At 42.4% G+C, this 15,997-nt stretch overlaps 1 protein-coding gene across 1 annotated transcript in view; it reads left to right on the plus strand.

Moving 5' to 3' along the window:
- The window catches only part of LOC110108002 (N-terminal acetyltransferase B complex catalytic subunit NAA20), a 52,614-nt gene that overhangs the window by 23,402 nt on the left and 13,215 nt on the right, over nt 1-15,997 (plus strand). Inside the window, exon 4 of the mRNA XM_020838484.2 lies at nt 2,955-3,024. Within this exon, the coding sequence (XP_020694143.1) occupies nt 2,955-3,024 (70 nt within the window). The remainder of the gene's footprint in view (nt 1-2,954; nt 3,025-15,997) is intronic.

Below are 15,997 nucleotides of genomic sequence, written 5' to 3' on the forward strand. Positions count from 1 at the left end.
TGATCGGGTCTACCTTCATCCCCCACAACAAAAATTTAAAACTGCTGCACATTTAATTATTGATTCATCCTTAATCGAGAGTTCTTTTATACGTGTTAGGAGGGGTAATTAACTATGAGGGCTTGCGCTTATAGGAAGTGGAACATAACTAAATAAACCCTGATGCCGATCATTGGGGAAAATTTGGTTAATTTAAATTCCAATCTACCTTGGGGAAGGTGGGATCTTAAAAGCTTGTAAAAGCGGGGTTCGTGCTATAGTGCCACCTTTTCCTGAGCGGAACAACTTATTGTGTTCCAGGTTCTTTGTCCAATTTATAATAGTTAAACTTGTGAAACTTTATCCATATTTTGCAAATTTTATTCTTTGCATGCATTATTACACTCTTGTTGTTCTACATTGTTGTAAGATTGCTTTCTATCTAATTTATGAAATAATATTGATATACTTTTGAAGTATCCAATCTATAGGTTTATATTTGTAAATTCATCCCAACAGTTTTCAAGTGCTAGGCTTTAGACTTATTTTTTTTTTTTTTTTTTTTTGTAAATTAGTCCCAAAAGGCTTCAAGTGTTAGGCTTCAGTCTAGGTTCTTGTGTGATTTGCTTCAATTTTTGAAGATAAAAAAGACCACTTTACATATTAATTTCCATGATCGGTAGGTTTTCATCACGCTTTGCATGTTTTCTTTTAGAATTACTGCGTGCTCTTAATTTATAATAGTCAAATTTATTGTTTTTCAAATTATGTTCTTTACTCGTTTTATTATTCTTATTGATATATCATCAAAAAATATCTTAATCAGCCACGAATCTCGGAGCAAAATTGAGCGGTAAGCTTCCAAAATTAAATCTGGGATCATCTAAACTCCAATTACAACAAACTTATAGTCAAACTGAACGTCTAAAAAATACAAATCCAACGACACCAAATTCGACTCAATCCGAGCCCAAATGAGTCCAAATCAAAGACCCAAAGCAAATTTGGAAGGTTCAAACTATAATTCGATTACCAAACGGTTTTCAAACATGACATGCTTATAGTCGAATCGAGCGGCTTGACGAGACGAATCCAACGAGCCCCGGATCATTGAATTTCGATATCATTAAGGCATTCAAATGACCATTAAATAATCCACGATCAGAGGGATCAATATTGGCCGTCCATTTAAATCACTCCCATTTTGACTTTGATCCTCCACATATTTACAAACTATGCCACTCTCAAAAAACTATAAATAGCCTCCACTCTTCTCATGAGAGAGAGGGAAGAAGAAGGAAAGGAAAGGGAGGAGTTTGGGAGCTCTCTTGCCACCGATCACCGTCTAACTTCTGCCAGTCCACCGACCACTGTCAGACTTCTGCCAGTCTGCCGACCATCGCCGTAGTTCTTTCCAGCCACTGTCGGACTTTCCCCAGTCCGCCGATCATCGCCGGAGTTCTTCTCGACTATCAATAGACTTTCGCCAGTTTGCAGACCTCCGCCGACCACTATCAGACTTCTACCGATCCTTCGACCACCTCCGAAGTTCTTCTCAACCACCAACAGAGAGGGGGAGAAGGAGGAAGAGAAGGGAAGAATCTGGAAGCTTCCTCACTGCCGACCATGGTCGAACTTCCGCCAATCCGCCGACCATCACTGGACTTCCGCCCGTTTGCAGACCACCGCCGGAGTTCCTCCCGGCCATCGCCGTACTTCCACCTGTCCGCCGACCACCGCTGGAGTTCTTCTCGGCCACCATCAGACCTCCGCCAGTCCGCTGACCACTGCCTGAGTTCTTCCCGACCATCGTTGGACTTCCGTCCGTCCGCCAACTACGATCTTTTCTGACCTTCGTTGTCCACCGACTACTGTCCTTCTGACTACCATCATTAACTATGGTTCTTCTAACCACCGTTGCCCGACGACTACGGTGCTTCCGACCACCGTCACCTAACAATGATCCTCCTAACCTCCGCCGCTCTACTACGGTCCTTTCGACCTACATAGCTCACCGACTATGATATTACCACCCAAACGAATATATCAACACTTATTCTTTGAACTTCCACTATATAATGCACTCTGTATGATATATATTTGCTACTTTGAGCCGAGACCTTCCTCATAAGGAAGGGTCTCATTTGTAATCGATTGCAAATAATAGTGGATTCATTCAAACTGGGCTAGACCCCGTGGTTTTTCCCTGTTTTCAGGGGTTTCCACGTAAAAACTCTGGTGTCTCTTATGAATGCCACACCCTCTTCTTTCATCTGTTTGCGTGTTGGATCTTCGTACAATGTTAAGACGTTAAACTTTATACTTCTCTGCCGCCATAAATATTCTAGGACACAACACTTATCATGCTACAATACTGTAAGATTGCTTTCAATATGGTAACCTTTGTTACTTGTTTCATGCATATTATGAGATGTTAAATAATGTAATCTACATTTTAAGTTTCCAATCTATAGGTTTATTTTTGTATGTTCGTCCAAAAAAATTGCAAGTCGTAGGGTTTAGTCCAAAAAAAATGCAATTTATTTAGGAGGTTTTGTTTTTTTAACTTTCAATCAACCAATGTTCTTTTTCTGGTTTTGCATATTATCCAAGAGGCTCTATCAGTTTTCATTTTTTCTATGGTGGTCTCACGTACACAATTGGTTCATGTATCAAAACGGAGAATGAGCAATTGGCTAATTCTTAATCAACCGTGGCATTGAAACTTTTTTCTTCTGTCCCTTCATTTCCCTCTTTCTGTGCGTGTAACTGATTCTAATCCTTGTTTTATGGTAGTCTGATTTGCCTTTTTATCCACAAAAAGCTTTTTTTATGCGTTGGCTAACCAGTCTGTATGGTCCATGTTTGATATCCGTTTTTAAAGAATTAGGATTAGTTATGAATTCTGCTTAAATTGTCAGAGTGCTTTGATTATTTCTGCCACATTTACTGACCAGAGTTTTTCTTTATCGCAGTGACAAGGCTTACTTTGTAGATCTGTTTGTGAGGGCATCTAACATGCCAGCCATTAAAATGTATGAAAAGGTATGTGCCTGCTGAATTTGGTACGTTTGTTTACGTGTAGTAACTTTTTATCACGAGAGACTCTTCAGATACTGAACTAGGCATAGTGAGAATTCTTTTCAATATCAACTCGCACAATTTTGTTCCGGATAAAATTTCTCCTGTAATTCTTTACAAGCCCCTATAAAATTCATTTGGGAAAAGGAAATGGGTATGTATCCCAATCGTTGTCAAACTTGAAAATCAAGGCGTGAGGTCCAGATAAGATACCCATTGAGGTTTATAGAAAGTTATGATAGATATTGCAATAATTTGATTAATAAATTATTTCAATAGAATTTCGATGACTAAGAAAATGACAGGGTCAAAAAAATATTTTAATATAATTTTTAAGAACACAAATGATTTTCGAGATTGTAATAATTATAGTGCCTCAAATGAATGAGTCCTATTATAAAGTTATCGAAGAAAGTATTAGAAATATTACGTCAATTTTAGAGAACTAATTTAGTTTCATGTCAAGAGATCTACTATTTTTGTATGTTAGAAAATTTATAGTGATATTGATTGAGACTTGTGTCTTCAGCTTTTTCAAAGATCACACACGCATATATGAGAGGGTTGCAAAGAAAGAGGGTTTAAAGATCTTTTACTTGGAAAACTTTAAGAGAAAAAAAATGGGTCCCTTGCCCAGTTGGAATAGATCCACTAGCTTTAGTTTGAAATTACTAATGTCCTCCACATCATCAAGGAAGACATGAATACAATATAATAATTTTGATTATTTGAAACCTGTTGAGGTGTTAGTAGGTGGTCTTGAATGCTGGTGATATCGACGGGGCATGCAAGATGTCTATTAAATGATGTTGGCGAAGAACGATGGTGGAAATCAGTTCTTGAGCAGAACATCGACACAATTTGGATAACAGATGCTTTGTGTTGATAAAGAGTGATGACGATCATTAGGAGTTGAATGTTGAAGGGTATTGTGAGTTGGATGTGGGGGGCATCTAGAATTCGACATCTGGAAACATTAGTCGACATATATTTTACCATCATTGACAAATGTTTATGATTAGGCACAATATTGGCATTGGTTTGTTCATGTTTTTGAGTCCAACACCCACAACATTTTATGAATTATATGTGATGTGAAACAACTATGTTTTCAAGAATTGCGAGAAATTAATATAAGTTGTTAAGTTATACAAGCTATCAAATAATGCTTTTCCCAAAAGATAAATTCTTGTAATCGTTTGTATTTGATTTCGATAGATAAATGTTAGAATTCATAGAATTTGAGAAGGATAAAAATACCTTCTACTTATTATACCAAATTATCTCTATTTATAGATCTATACAAGATGTCTTAATAAAGAAATAAATAACTTCTAATTGATACATAATTGCCTCAATATAATCCTTCCTAATTCAGCTACCCAAATATAGAAGGATATTGGCATGATCCAGGTGGCCTCCCACGGATTCTCATCCAGACCGTGGGATCAAATGACAAGGGATGATTGAGATTTTGACACTCTCCCTCAAGCTGGAGACCAGCTTGCAATTACTCGCTCAGAGGTAGAGCTGCATTGGTTATGGTAGCATATCAACCACCAGAGAAAGTCGGTAATGAAGGCCGATGATGGAAAACTATCCTCAAAATTCCGACAATTAAGGCCGGTTGTGGGAACTTATATTTCTCAGAATTTCAGCAATAAAGGACGGTAGTGGGAACCTGTATTTCTCATAATTCCAGCAATAAAGGACGGTAGTGGGAACCTGTATTTCTCATAATTCCAGCAATGAAGGTCGGTGGTGGGAACTTTGTATTCCTCAGAAATTCAGCAATGAAGGTTTCTCGGAGAAAATTTCCCTTGTCGACAATAAAGGTCGATGAGAAAGATTTTTTTTTTGGACAAAACGAGCTGTCAAAGCCTTAAAAAAAAGGCTCAGAATGGGACAAGGCACGGGGCGCGGTTTCACCCCCCAAGTCGCACGTAGGCGTGCCGACCACGAGCTTGGTCGCAATGGCTTCCTCCCGCGAGTCGGATAGGTGACTTCGTCCGGCTAGTCGCAAGTGTCCAACGATCGGATCGGGCTTCCGTTCGGCTTCGTCTTCTGCACGGACGTTTTCGAACGGGTACGATACTTTCTCTCCTTCGTCTCCTTTGTCTCCTTCATGGTTGTTCGTCTAGGCTCCTTCGATGATAGTTTTGACGGAGTCCAGGCTTCCGTCTGCAGCAGCAACTAGCAGAATCGGCACTTCCGTCTGGCAGAATTGGAGGCCTATCTTCTACGTCGGCCTCTTGCAGCGTTAGAAGGTTGGATCGTTCGGCAATGAAGGCCTCTCGATCGGCTCTGATACCATGTTAGAATTCATAGAATTTGAGAAGGGTAAAAATACCTTCTACTTATTATACAAAATTATCCCTATTTATAGATCTATACAATATGTCTTAATAAAGAAATAAATAACTTCTAATTGATACATAATTTCCTCACTATAATCCTTCCTAATTCAGCTACCCAAATATAGAAGGATATTGGAGTGATTCTCATCCTGACCATGGGATCAAATGCTAAGGGATGATTGAGATTTTGACAGTAAAGAATTACAATCAAAATAACAGGATATTAATATAAATCAAAGGTTACAACACTTACGTCATTAACAAGGAATCCACCTTCTAACAATTAGAAAATTCACCTATTAGTTTCCCTCACCTTCGCTCACTTGGAGTGGATTTAGCGGAGGAAGATTTTTAGACAATAAAATTGATGCCCCGAATAAACAGAGGGCGCCGAGAGTAGTGGTCAACAGAGAGTTACCGGGATTCAGAGGAGTGGGTGGACGACGAACAATCAACCACTGTCGGAAGGAGAATCGTTGTTCAATAGCGGTGGATAGTTGGAGTAGAGTTATGTTAAACCAGTCCATTGGACCGGTCCAACCGGTCTGACTGGACCGGTTCACACATAAGAAGGTGGAACCATCCGCCTTCTGTACGCGATTTCGGACGTCGAACGCACGCCCGAATCAGCTGGAACCTTTTAGGAAGGATTTTTTAGGGTTTTGAGAGGGAAATTTGAATGTAGGGACTGTTTAGGGATTTCCTTTTGATTTGTATGCATTAAATACTTTGTTTTCCTAGGGTTATGGCATCTTTAATTTGACTGAAATTTGAGATTTCTTAGATTTAGGTTTTCTTTGGGCTCTAGCGACGTCTAGAGATTTGGGAGAGATCGATCCTCCTCTCGAATTGACGATCAAGTGTATCTTGCTATTTTTCGTGTTCCTTTCATCAAATAATACAAATTATCTATTGTTTTCATGGTTTTGTGTGGACTTTTGTGAAGATTTCTCGCTGTTTTTCGAAGATTGATTCGAAATACTTGAGATCTACAAGTGTTTCCTATCAAATTGCTATCAGAGTAAGTCTTGGGGCCGTTCGTGGGCTGTTTTGGGCAAATTTCAGCCGCTGATTTTTTGGTCGGGAACGGACCAAGTGCTGTTTTTTTAATCCAAATCCGGAATTTTTGGATTTACAAAAGTTTGGATCAAGATGGCGGCTAAGAAAGTTGATGCGCTAGAAGAAAGGCTTGAAGGGGAGATGAACCAAATCAAGACAACTGTGGAGGAAAGGATTTCCTCCATAGAAGGACAAGTAGCCGATCTCCAGGACATGATGAAGAAAATGTTGGAAATTCAAAACCAAACGGCGGCTTCTGTGGCAAAAGAGGAGGAAAGAAAAACATTAATTCAGAAATTTGTAGGGATGATGACAAGGTGGAAATCATGGAGGGGGAAAGAAGAAAACCCTTTATGGAGCCTTTCCAGAGGGAGGATAGATGAGGTATGTATGGGGAAAGGTATATGTATGGAGGGACGGAGCAAATGGGTATTGATTGGGAACGCCGTGAGGTACATTATGGTTGTCGAGGTACTGATTTTGAAGGAAGAAGAGGGGAATTCAAAGGGGGTTTGGGTTATGGCATGGCAAGGGAAAACCGGGAGACATGGGGTGGGCCGAGCACTTGGGAGAGGGAAAGCTATGGAGGAATAAGGGGGAATGGTGGAGATCATAAGGTGAGGAAGTTGAAGATGCCTATCTTCGAGGGGGAGGATGTGTATGGGTGGATATATAAAGTGGAGAGGTACTTTGTCGTTAATGGACTAACAGAGGAGGAGAAGCTGACAGTAGTAGGCCTATGATTGGAGGGGAAGAAACTGTCATGGTACCAGTGGAGAGATCAGATGAGACCTATCAGGGACTGGAGGGAATTTAAGGACTGCATAATAGAATGTTTCCAAACCGACCAGGGAGGAGATTTCTATGAGCAGTTCTTTGCTCTGGCATAGGAGGGATCAGTAGCAGACTATCGGGAGCAGTTTGAGCACCTAGCCAGTAGAGTGGAGCGATTATCAGATACGGTATTGGAGGGGAACTTCATGAAGGGGTTGAAGGAAGAGATCCGAGTGGCAGTGAAAGTTCTGATGCCTAGTGACTTGGGGGAGGCCATGAAGTTGGAACAGCTGGTGGAAAATCAGAAGAATCTGGAGAAGTGGGCCAGGAACAGCGACTCAGGAGTGATGAGGACATCGAAGATCAACGGCTACGATCTTGAGTTATTTATTTATATGTACTAGTTTATTTCATATTATTGTTTTTCCCTTTATATCCTTACGGGTGGTCATGTAGTATTGTAGCCCGAAGGGCACTTTAGTCTTTTATTATTTTTTTTTCTTTTCATGAGGCCTATTTATAGGCTAGTTGTTTTGTATTTGGGGGATGATGATTGATAAATGAAAATTTCTACTTTTGATCTCTTTGTGAGTTCATTCTTCCAAGATCTCTTAGTGAGTTCGTCGGAAGAACTAGATCTCTTTGTGAGTTCTAGCATTCGTCCAAGTTAATTGTGTGGAAATCCGGATTGAAGACAAATGAGGTTAGTTCAAAACCCAATTTCCAAATCCAATTTCTATCAGTATCCAATCTATTGCTGCTACTATATGCCAGATAACACGTATATTCTGCTTATCTGATCGATGACTAGCCTTAATCGAAAGTTCTCTCTCGTTATCGGGAGGGGTAATTAACTATAGGGGCTTGCGCCTATAGGAAACCAGAACTCAGATCATAAAGTCCTCGCAAAATGAGGGCGAAATCTCTGGGTAGTGTCTTATCTACAAACCCATCTGCCTTCCAAAATTCACCTCGGAACTTAGTTCGTTAAAACTCCCTCGCCGAATAAGAAAAGCGAGTGGAGGCCGAGACCGAATTTTCGGAGCCCACATTAAGTTATGCAAGCTATCAAATAATGCTTTTCCCAAAAGATAAATTCTTGGAATCGTTTGTATTTGATTTCGAAAGGTAAAGAATTACAATCAAAATAACAGGATATTAATATAAATCAAAGGTTACAACACTTACGACATTAACTCCACCTTCTAACAATTAGAAAATTCGCCTATGAGTTTTCCTCACCTTCGCCCACTTGGAGTGGATTTAGCGGAGGATGATTTTTAGACAATAAAATTGATGCCCCGACTAAACAGAAGGCGTCGAGAGTAGTGGTCAGCAGAGAGTTACCCGGATTTAGAGGAGTGGGTGGACGACGAACAATCAACCACTGTTGGAAGGAGAATCGTTGTTCAATAGCGGTGGATAGTTGGAGTAGAGTTCTGTTAGACCGGTCCATTGGACTGGTCCAACCGGTCTTACTGGACTGGTTCACTTGTAAGAAGGCGGAACCATCCGCCTCTTGTACGCGATTTCGGACGTTGAACTCACGCCCGAATCAGCTAGAACCTTTTAGGAAGGATTTTTGAGGGTTTTGAGAGGGAAATTTGAATGTAGGGACTGTTTAGGGATTTTCTTTTGATTTGTATGCATTAAATATTTTGTTTTCCTAGGGTTAGGGCATCTTGAATTTGGTTGAAATTTTAGATATCTTAGATTTAGGTTTTCTTTGGGCTCTGGCGGCGTCTAGAGATTTTGGAGAGATCGATCCTCCTCTCGAATTGAGGATCAAGTGTATCTTGCTATTTTCCGTGTTCCTTTAATCAAATAATACAAATTATCTGCTGTTTTCATGGTTTTGTGTGGACTTTTGTGAAGATTTACGCTGTTTTCCGAAGATTGATAGGAAATACTTGAGATATACAAGTGTTTCCTATTAAATTGGTATCAGAGCAAGTCTTGAGACCGTTCGTGGGCTGTTTTGGGCGAATTTCAGCGGCTGATTTTTGGTCGGGAACGGACGAAGTGCTGTTTTTGTAATCCAAATTCGGAATTTTTGGATTTACAAAAGTTTGGATCAAGATGGCGGCCAAGAAAGTTAATGCGCTAGAAGAAAGGCTTGAAGGGGAGATGAACCAAATCAAGACAACGGTGGAGGAAAGGGTTTCCTCCATAGAAGGACAAGTAGCCGATCTCTGGGACATGATGAAGAAAAGGTTGGAAATTCAAAACCAAACGGCAGCTTCTGTGGCAAAAGAGGAGTAAAGAAAAAACATGAATTCAGAAATTCGTAGGGAGGAAGAAAAGATGGAAATCATGGAGGGAGAAAGAAGAAAACCCTTTATGGAGCCTTTCCAGAGGGAGGATAGAGGAGGTAGGTACGGGAAGGCATGGGTATGGAGGGACGGAGCAAATGGGTGCTGATTGGGAACGCTGTGAGGTCGCCGAGGTGCTGATTTTGAAGGAAGAATAGGGGAATTCGAAGGGGTTTGGGTTATGGCAGGGCAAAGGAAAACCGGGAGACGTGGGGTGGGCCGAGCACTTGGGAGAGGGGAAGCTATGGAGGAATAAGGGGGGGAATGGTGGAGATCAGAAGGTGAGGAAGTTGAAGATGCCTATCTTCGAGGGGGAGGATGCGTATGGGTGGATATATAAGGTGGAGATGTACTTTGCCGTTAATGTGCTAACAGAGGAGGAGAAGCTGACAGTAGCAGGCCTATGTTTGGAGGGGAAGGCACTGTCATGGTACCAGTGGAGAGACCAGAGGATACCTATCAGGGATTGGAGGGAATTCAAGGACTGCATAATAGAACGTTTCCAAACCGACCAAGGAGGAGATTTCTATGAGCAGTTCTTTGCTCTGGCACAGGAGGGATCAGTAGCAGACTACCAGGAGCAGTTTGAGCACCTAGCCAGTAGGGTGGAGCGATTAGCAGATATGGTATTGGAGGGGAACTTCATGAAGGGGTTGAAGGTAGAGATCCGAGCGGCAGTGAAAGTTTTGATGCCTAGTGACTTGGGGGAGGCCATGAAGTTGGCACAGCTGGTGGAAAATCAGAAGAATCTGGAGAAAGGGGCCAGGAACAACGGCTCAGGAGGCTCTTATAGGACAACGACCACTCTTCTAGCACCCAAGGGGCCTGCATCAGGCAACATTAATGAGACCACCAGGGAGAAGCCAGTAGGAGGAGGGAGTGGGGAAATTTTCAAGAGGCTAACAGAGAAGGAGATGCATGAGAGGAGGGCAAAGGGGTTGTGTTTCATGTGCGAGGAGAAGTATACGCCAGGACATCGGTGCAAGGACTGAACTATTCAGGTTCTCACCGTTTGTGATGATGAGGAAACTGATGAGGGAGTTGAGGGGGAGTTGGAGGAAAAGATGGAGGAGAAGTTGCATTTGGATCTGGCCGAGATTTCCCTGAACTCAGTGGTAGGATTCACTACGAATCATACCATGAAGGTGAAGGGGGAGATAGAGGCATGATGGTGGTGGTGCTAATTGATAGTGGGGTTACCCACAATTTCATTTCCATTCAGGTCGTCGACCAATTGAGAGTGAAATTGGTGAACACCGGTTGTTATGGGGTGATGATGGGTGCAGGGAAGGTGGAAAAAGGCCAGGGGATCTGTAGAGGAGTGGTGTTGACCATCTAGGGGATTTAGGTAAGGGAGGACTTTCTTCCACTAGAGTTAGGAAGTACTGATGTCATCTTGGGGATGAAGTGGTTGCAAACCTTCGGGGAAACCAAGGATAATTGAGGAGCACTCACGATGGAATTAATGTTAGATGGGAGAAAGGTGGTTATAAGGGGATATGCAGGGCTATCCAAAGCTATGGTATCACTTAAGAGTAGAGTTAGGGATCTACAAGAGGTGGGGGAAGATTATTTGGTGGGACTACACAAGCTGGAGGTGATCATACTGGAGGAGGGAGGGGATGTTTTTCTTTCATTGCAGCCCTTGATTCAACAATTCGGCAAGGTTCTTCAATCACCTCAAGGATGGCCACCTCCACGAGAACAGGAGCATATTTCCACCTTGAGGACAAGGTGGATCTTTGTGAGGGGAGTATTGTTATACTGGTCCATTGGACCGGTCCAACCGGTCTGACTGGACCTGTTCACGCATAAGAAGGCGGAACCATACGCCTCCTGTACGCGATTTCGAACGCCGAACGCACGCTCGAATCAGCTGGAACCTTTTAGGAAGGATTTTTGAGGGTTTTGAGAGGGAATTTTGAATGTAGGGATTGTTTAGAGAATTCCTTTTGATTTGTATGCATTAAATACTCTGCTTTTCTAGGGTTAGGGCATCTTGAATTTGGTTGAAGTTGAAATTTGAGATCTCTTAAATTTAGGTTTTCTTTGGCTCTAGCGGTGTCTAGAGATTTGGGAGAGATCGATCCTCCTCTCGAATTGAGGATCAAATGTATCTTGCTATTTTCCGTGTTCCTTTCATCAAATAATACAAATTATCTACTGTATTCATGGTTTTGTGTAGACTTTTGTGAAGATTTCTCGCTGTTTTCTGAAGATTGATAGGAAATACTTGAGATCTATAAGTGTTTCCTATCAAGTTCTATCCACGTAGTCTTCCACAGAATCGTCGACCTTCAAATTCAGATCAAAGAACGAAGACTGTTGAGTGTTGAAAAAGCTTTCGTGGTCGTAGACGAATTCGGATTCAAGTTCGGGATCCGTCATACATGGGTAAAAGAAGCTCTTCCCTTGGGGCGCGGGTAGGCCGGCGGCTTGTGGATGGGGTTAGTGGATTGGGCCGACGGTATGGGGGCTCGGGTAAGGGAGGGGGAGGGTCGGTTGGGCTAGGAGGGAGAGGTTTGGGAAAATCTGATAATTTATTTCAGATTTCCAAATTGAATGAGGGAATTAATTTGAAATTCAAAATAAATCCAAATATGGGCGGGGGGGTGATTAGGGAGGAATTGTAGGGGAGAATTAAATTGGGATTGGATTGAAATTGGAGAGGAATGAGTCAAGGGGAGGGGATGGCCAAGCAAAGGGGAGGGAAGTGTCTAGGTTCGATGTATGTGGGCCATGAGGATTAAATATTGATTGAAATCAAATCTGAAATTAATTTCAGATTTGATTAATTGTAGGGAGGATTCCTAATTGAAACTTATTAGGGAGTGAATTATTTGAATTCAAATAAAAAAGCTTTCATAATTGGCAGGATTATCTTAGGAAAGTAGTGAAGGATTGATTTAAATTTTGAAATTCAAAATTCATGAATTATGGGGAGGAGGGGTTGGTGGCTAATGGGAGCTAGAAGGGGCCTGTGGTGAGGGGCTTGGCGGAAGGCCGGTGATGGGTGGGTGCTGGGCGGCCGGCGGTTTAGGGAGGTAATGAGGGTGGCGGGTTAGGGGGAGAAATGGAAGGAGCTTGGGTACTTAGGCTGGCGGTAATGGGGCATGGGCTAGGTGGCAGGCGGTGGTGACTCCCAAGCAAGGAGGAGAAAAATAATAACTACTAACCGCGAGTCCCGGAATCCATTGGTGGCTGACGGGTGATGCAAGCCCTCTCTAAGGGTTTCTCTTCCCAAGAACTCACAAAGAGATCATTAAAAAAAATTGGAATTTCATTCATCAAAATCGTCATCCCTAATACAAAGTCTTGGCTTCTATAAGTACGCCTCTAAGAAGAAAACACAAAGACAAACATGCCCTTCGGGCTACAACTTACTACATTCCCTCATAGGGGTACAATGGTCAAAACAAAACTAATAATAAGAAAACTAATACAAAAAGCATAAAATAGCTCATAAATAAATGCTCCTGATCGTGGTCATCGATCTGCGATGTCTCCTGTGATAGATATGCCGAAAGCGTCTACTGATGTCCGCATCATTCTCCCCGGGTGGGAAATGATGAGAATGATGAGGAAACCAGGTCGGGTTCGGGTTGACCCGGCAACCCGAAATCAATCTGTTTTTGACCTGTCTAAATTGGTGCAACCGTTCATGAAACTAGGTCCAGCAGATCATAGAGCCCAAGGTTAATTAAATCATCTAATATTAAAAATTGATGATGAGAGTTTGCTGCCACTCAGGCCAGCCATTCGCATCGAGTCAAATCGGATGTCAGTGACTCAGTCTTCATGTCAGGGTCTCGCCAGTCGTCCTTCATGTTGAGCCTTCGAGGTCAGGCCAAGCTAGCCAGTCGTCCGCTGCCTAGGGCCAAATGCAAGCAGCAAGCCCCTCTCGCTCCCGGCTCCCGCAGTCCAGCCTTTCGCGGCCTTGCTCACCTCTTGCCGCCGGGAGCTCGCCTGCCTTCGTGTCTGGCCACATTCGGACATTGGGATTCGGGACGTACACGCGATGCCGCAGCTCACGGCTCAACCAGTCACGCCCGTTTTTAATCCAAACGGGTCCGCGGGTAGGGTCGGGTCAACTCAGGAACACGCGTGGGTCGGGTCTGGGTTGAAATATCTGACTTGTTTGCTAAAACGGGTTGGGTTCGGGTTGACCCGTTTAGATCTGGGTCAACTCAGGTTCGACCAGAACCCGACCCATCGACCCGAATTGACACCCCTACCTATATCCACCGACATCACCCCCATTTGGTCCACGACCTTGTTGGAGATGAAATATTAGACCACCTCTTGGTTTGCTATTTCCACTTCACCTTTGTGGTGTGGCTAAGAGTAAATCCTACCACTAAGTTCAGGGAGACCTCAGCCATGTCCAGATGCAGCTTGTCCTCCTCTACCTCGGTCTCGCTCCCACCTTCCTCAGCTTCCTAGTCATCACTGACGTTGAGAACTTAAAGAGTTTGATCTTTGCACCTGAGCCTTGGAGTATACTTCTCATCACATCAGAAACATAATCTCTTTACCCTCTTCTCCTGCACCTCCCTCTGAGTCAACTTTTTTGAAATTTCCCCCACTTCCTCTTACTGGCTTCTCCCTGGGAATCTCTCAAATGCTACTCGGTGTAGGCCCCTTGGGTGTTAGGAGTGTGGAGGTCTTCTTGTATGAACCATCTGAACTGCCTCTTCTGACTCCTTTCTCCTAGTACTTCTGCTCCTCCACCAGCTGAGCTAGCTCCATCGCCTTTCCCAAGTCTCGAGGCCTTATGATTCTTAGTGCTGCTCGAATCTTTGACTTAAGCCCCTTCATGAAATTCCCCTCCAGAATAGCCTCAGACAGCCGATCCAGTTGACTCGCTAGGTACTCAAATCTCTCGCTGTATTATACGAGTAAAAAACATGTACTAGGGCAAAGAACTACTTATTGAAGTTCCCTCCCCTGCTGGTTTGGAAACGTTCCATTAAGCATTCTTTGAACTCCTCCAACTCCGTATGGATTGCCTCATGTCTCTCCACTGGTACCAAGTCAACGCATTCCCTTCTAAGCATAGGCTAGTTGCCATCAATTTCTCCTCTTCCATCAACCTATTGACGGAGAAATATCTCTCTACCTTGTAAATTCACACATGTGCATCCTCCTCCTCAAAGATGGACATCTTCAACTCTTGACCTTCGGATCATTTCCATTTCCCCTTATTCCTCCATAGTTTCCCCTCCCCAAGTATCCTGATCCTCCCTTCCACGTTCATACCAAACCCTTCTTTGAATTCTCCCCTCCTTCCTTAAAAATCAGCACTTCTCGGGCCATAATCTCCCTCCCTTCTGTCTCAATCAACACCCCTTTGCTCATATCCCCCATGCTCACGTCTCTCTTTATACCTTCCACCTCTCTCCTCCCTTTGGAAAGGTTCTAGGTGGGTTCTCCTCCCTCTACGATCTCTACATCATTTTCATCACTACAAATTTTAGAATTCATATTTTTCCCTTCCGGCCCTCTCGCCTCCGATGCCGCCGTTTGGTTGTGGAGATCCAACATCTTCTTGACCATGTCACGTAGGCAGAGAATTATTCTTCCATGGAGGAAATTCTATCTTCCACTGTTGCTTTGATTTGGTTCATCTCCCTCTCAAGAAGTTCTTCCAATGCATCCACTTTTTTGTCCTCCATTGATACCCAGATCTTTGATAGACTCAAAAAACTGTATATCCACTCCAAAAACAACAAAAACAACAAAAACAGGTGTTCAAACCAGAAAATTTGCTGCAGGAATTTACCTAAGCCGTCCCAAAACAGCCCCAAAAAGAGGCTTTGATACCAATTTGATAGGAAACCCTTGTAGATCTCAAGCAATCTTACAAGTATCTGAATTTCAGCGAAGTTTCACCACAAATCTCCAATCAAACTCAGGAAAACAACAAATAGATGGTAGGAATTAATGAAAATAGGAAGAAAACAACAAGATACAATTACTCCTCTATTCGAGAGGAGGATCTGTCACGACCCGTCCCGGATGCTCGATTTAACGAGGCGGGTACGAAAAGTCGGACGGTAGTACATTTCCAAAAGTATAAATTTACTCATCATCAAAACTTTTCTATAAACTGAAGAGCCACTAATAAAAAAAAAATTTCTATTTTACCTGTTGTCATTTGCACCTCGCCTTCTGTAAACATGTTCTTCTCTTTCAGCCATTACTTCTCTTAGGAATTTCCTGAAACATTTAAACTCGTGGTTTGAGTTTACTAAGTAAACTCAGTGGGTAACTATTTAATAATCATTATTATTCTTTAATAGACATCATTTTATTTCTTTGTATTAATTCATTCTTTTCAATAATTTACATCTCTAGATAATTTCCTTCAAAACGATTTAAAACATTTTATAGCTTTAATATTTCATTCATTTTTTCCTTTCTTTCTCTTTGCTT

The sequence above is a fragment of the Dendrobium catenatum genome, unplaced genomic scaffold (genome assembly GCF_001605985.2).
Source record: "Dendrobium catenatum unplaced genomic scaffold, ASM160598v2 fragScaff_scaffold_853, whole genome shotgun sequence".
NCBI classification, from domain to species: Eukaryota; Viridiplantae; Streptophyta; class Magnoliopsida; order Asparagales; family Orchidaceae; genus Dendrobium; species Dendrobium catenatum.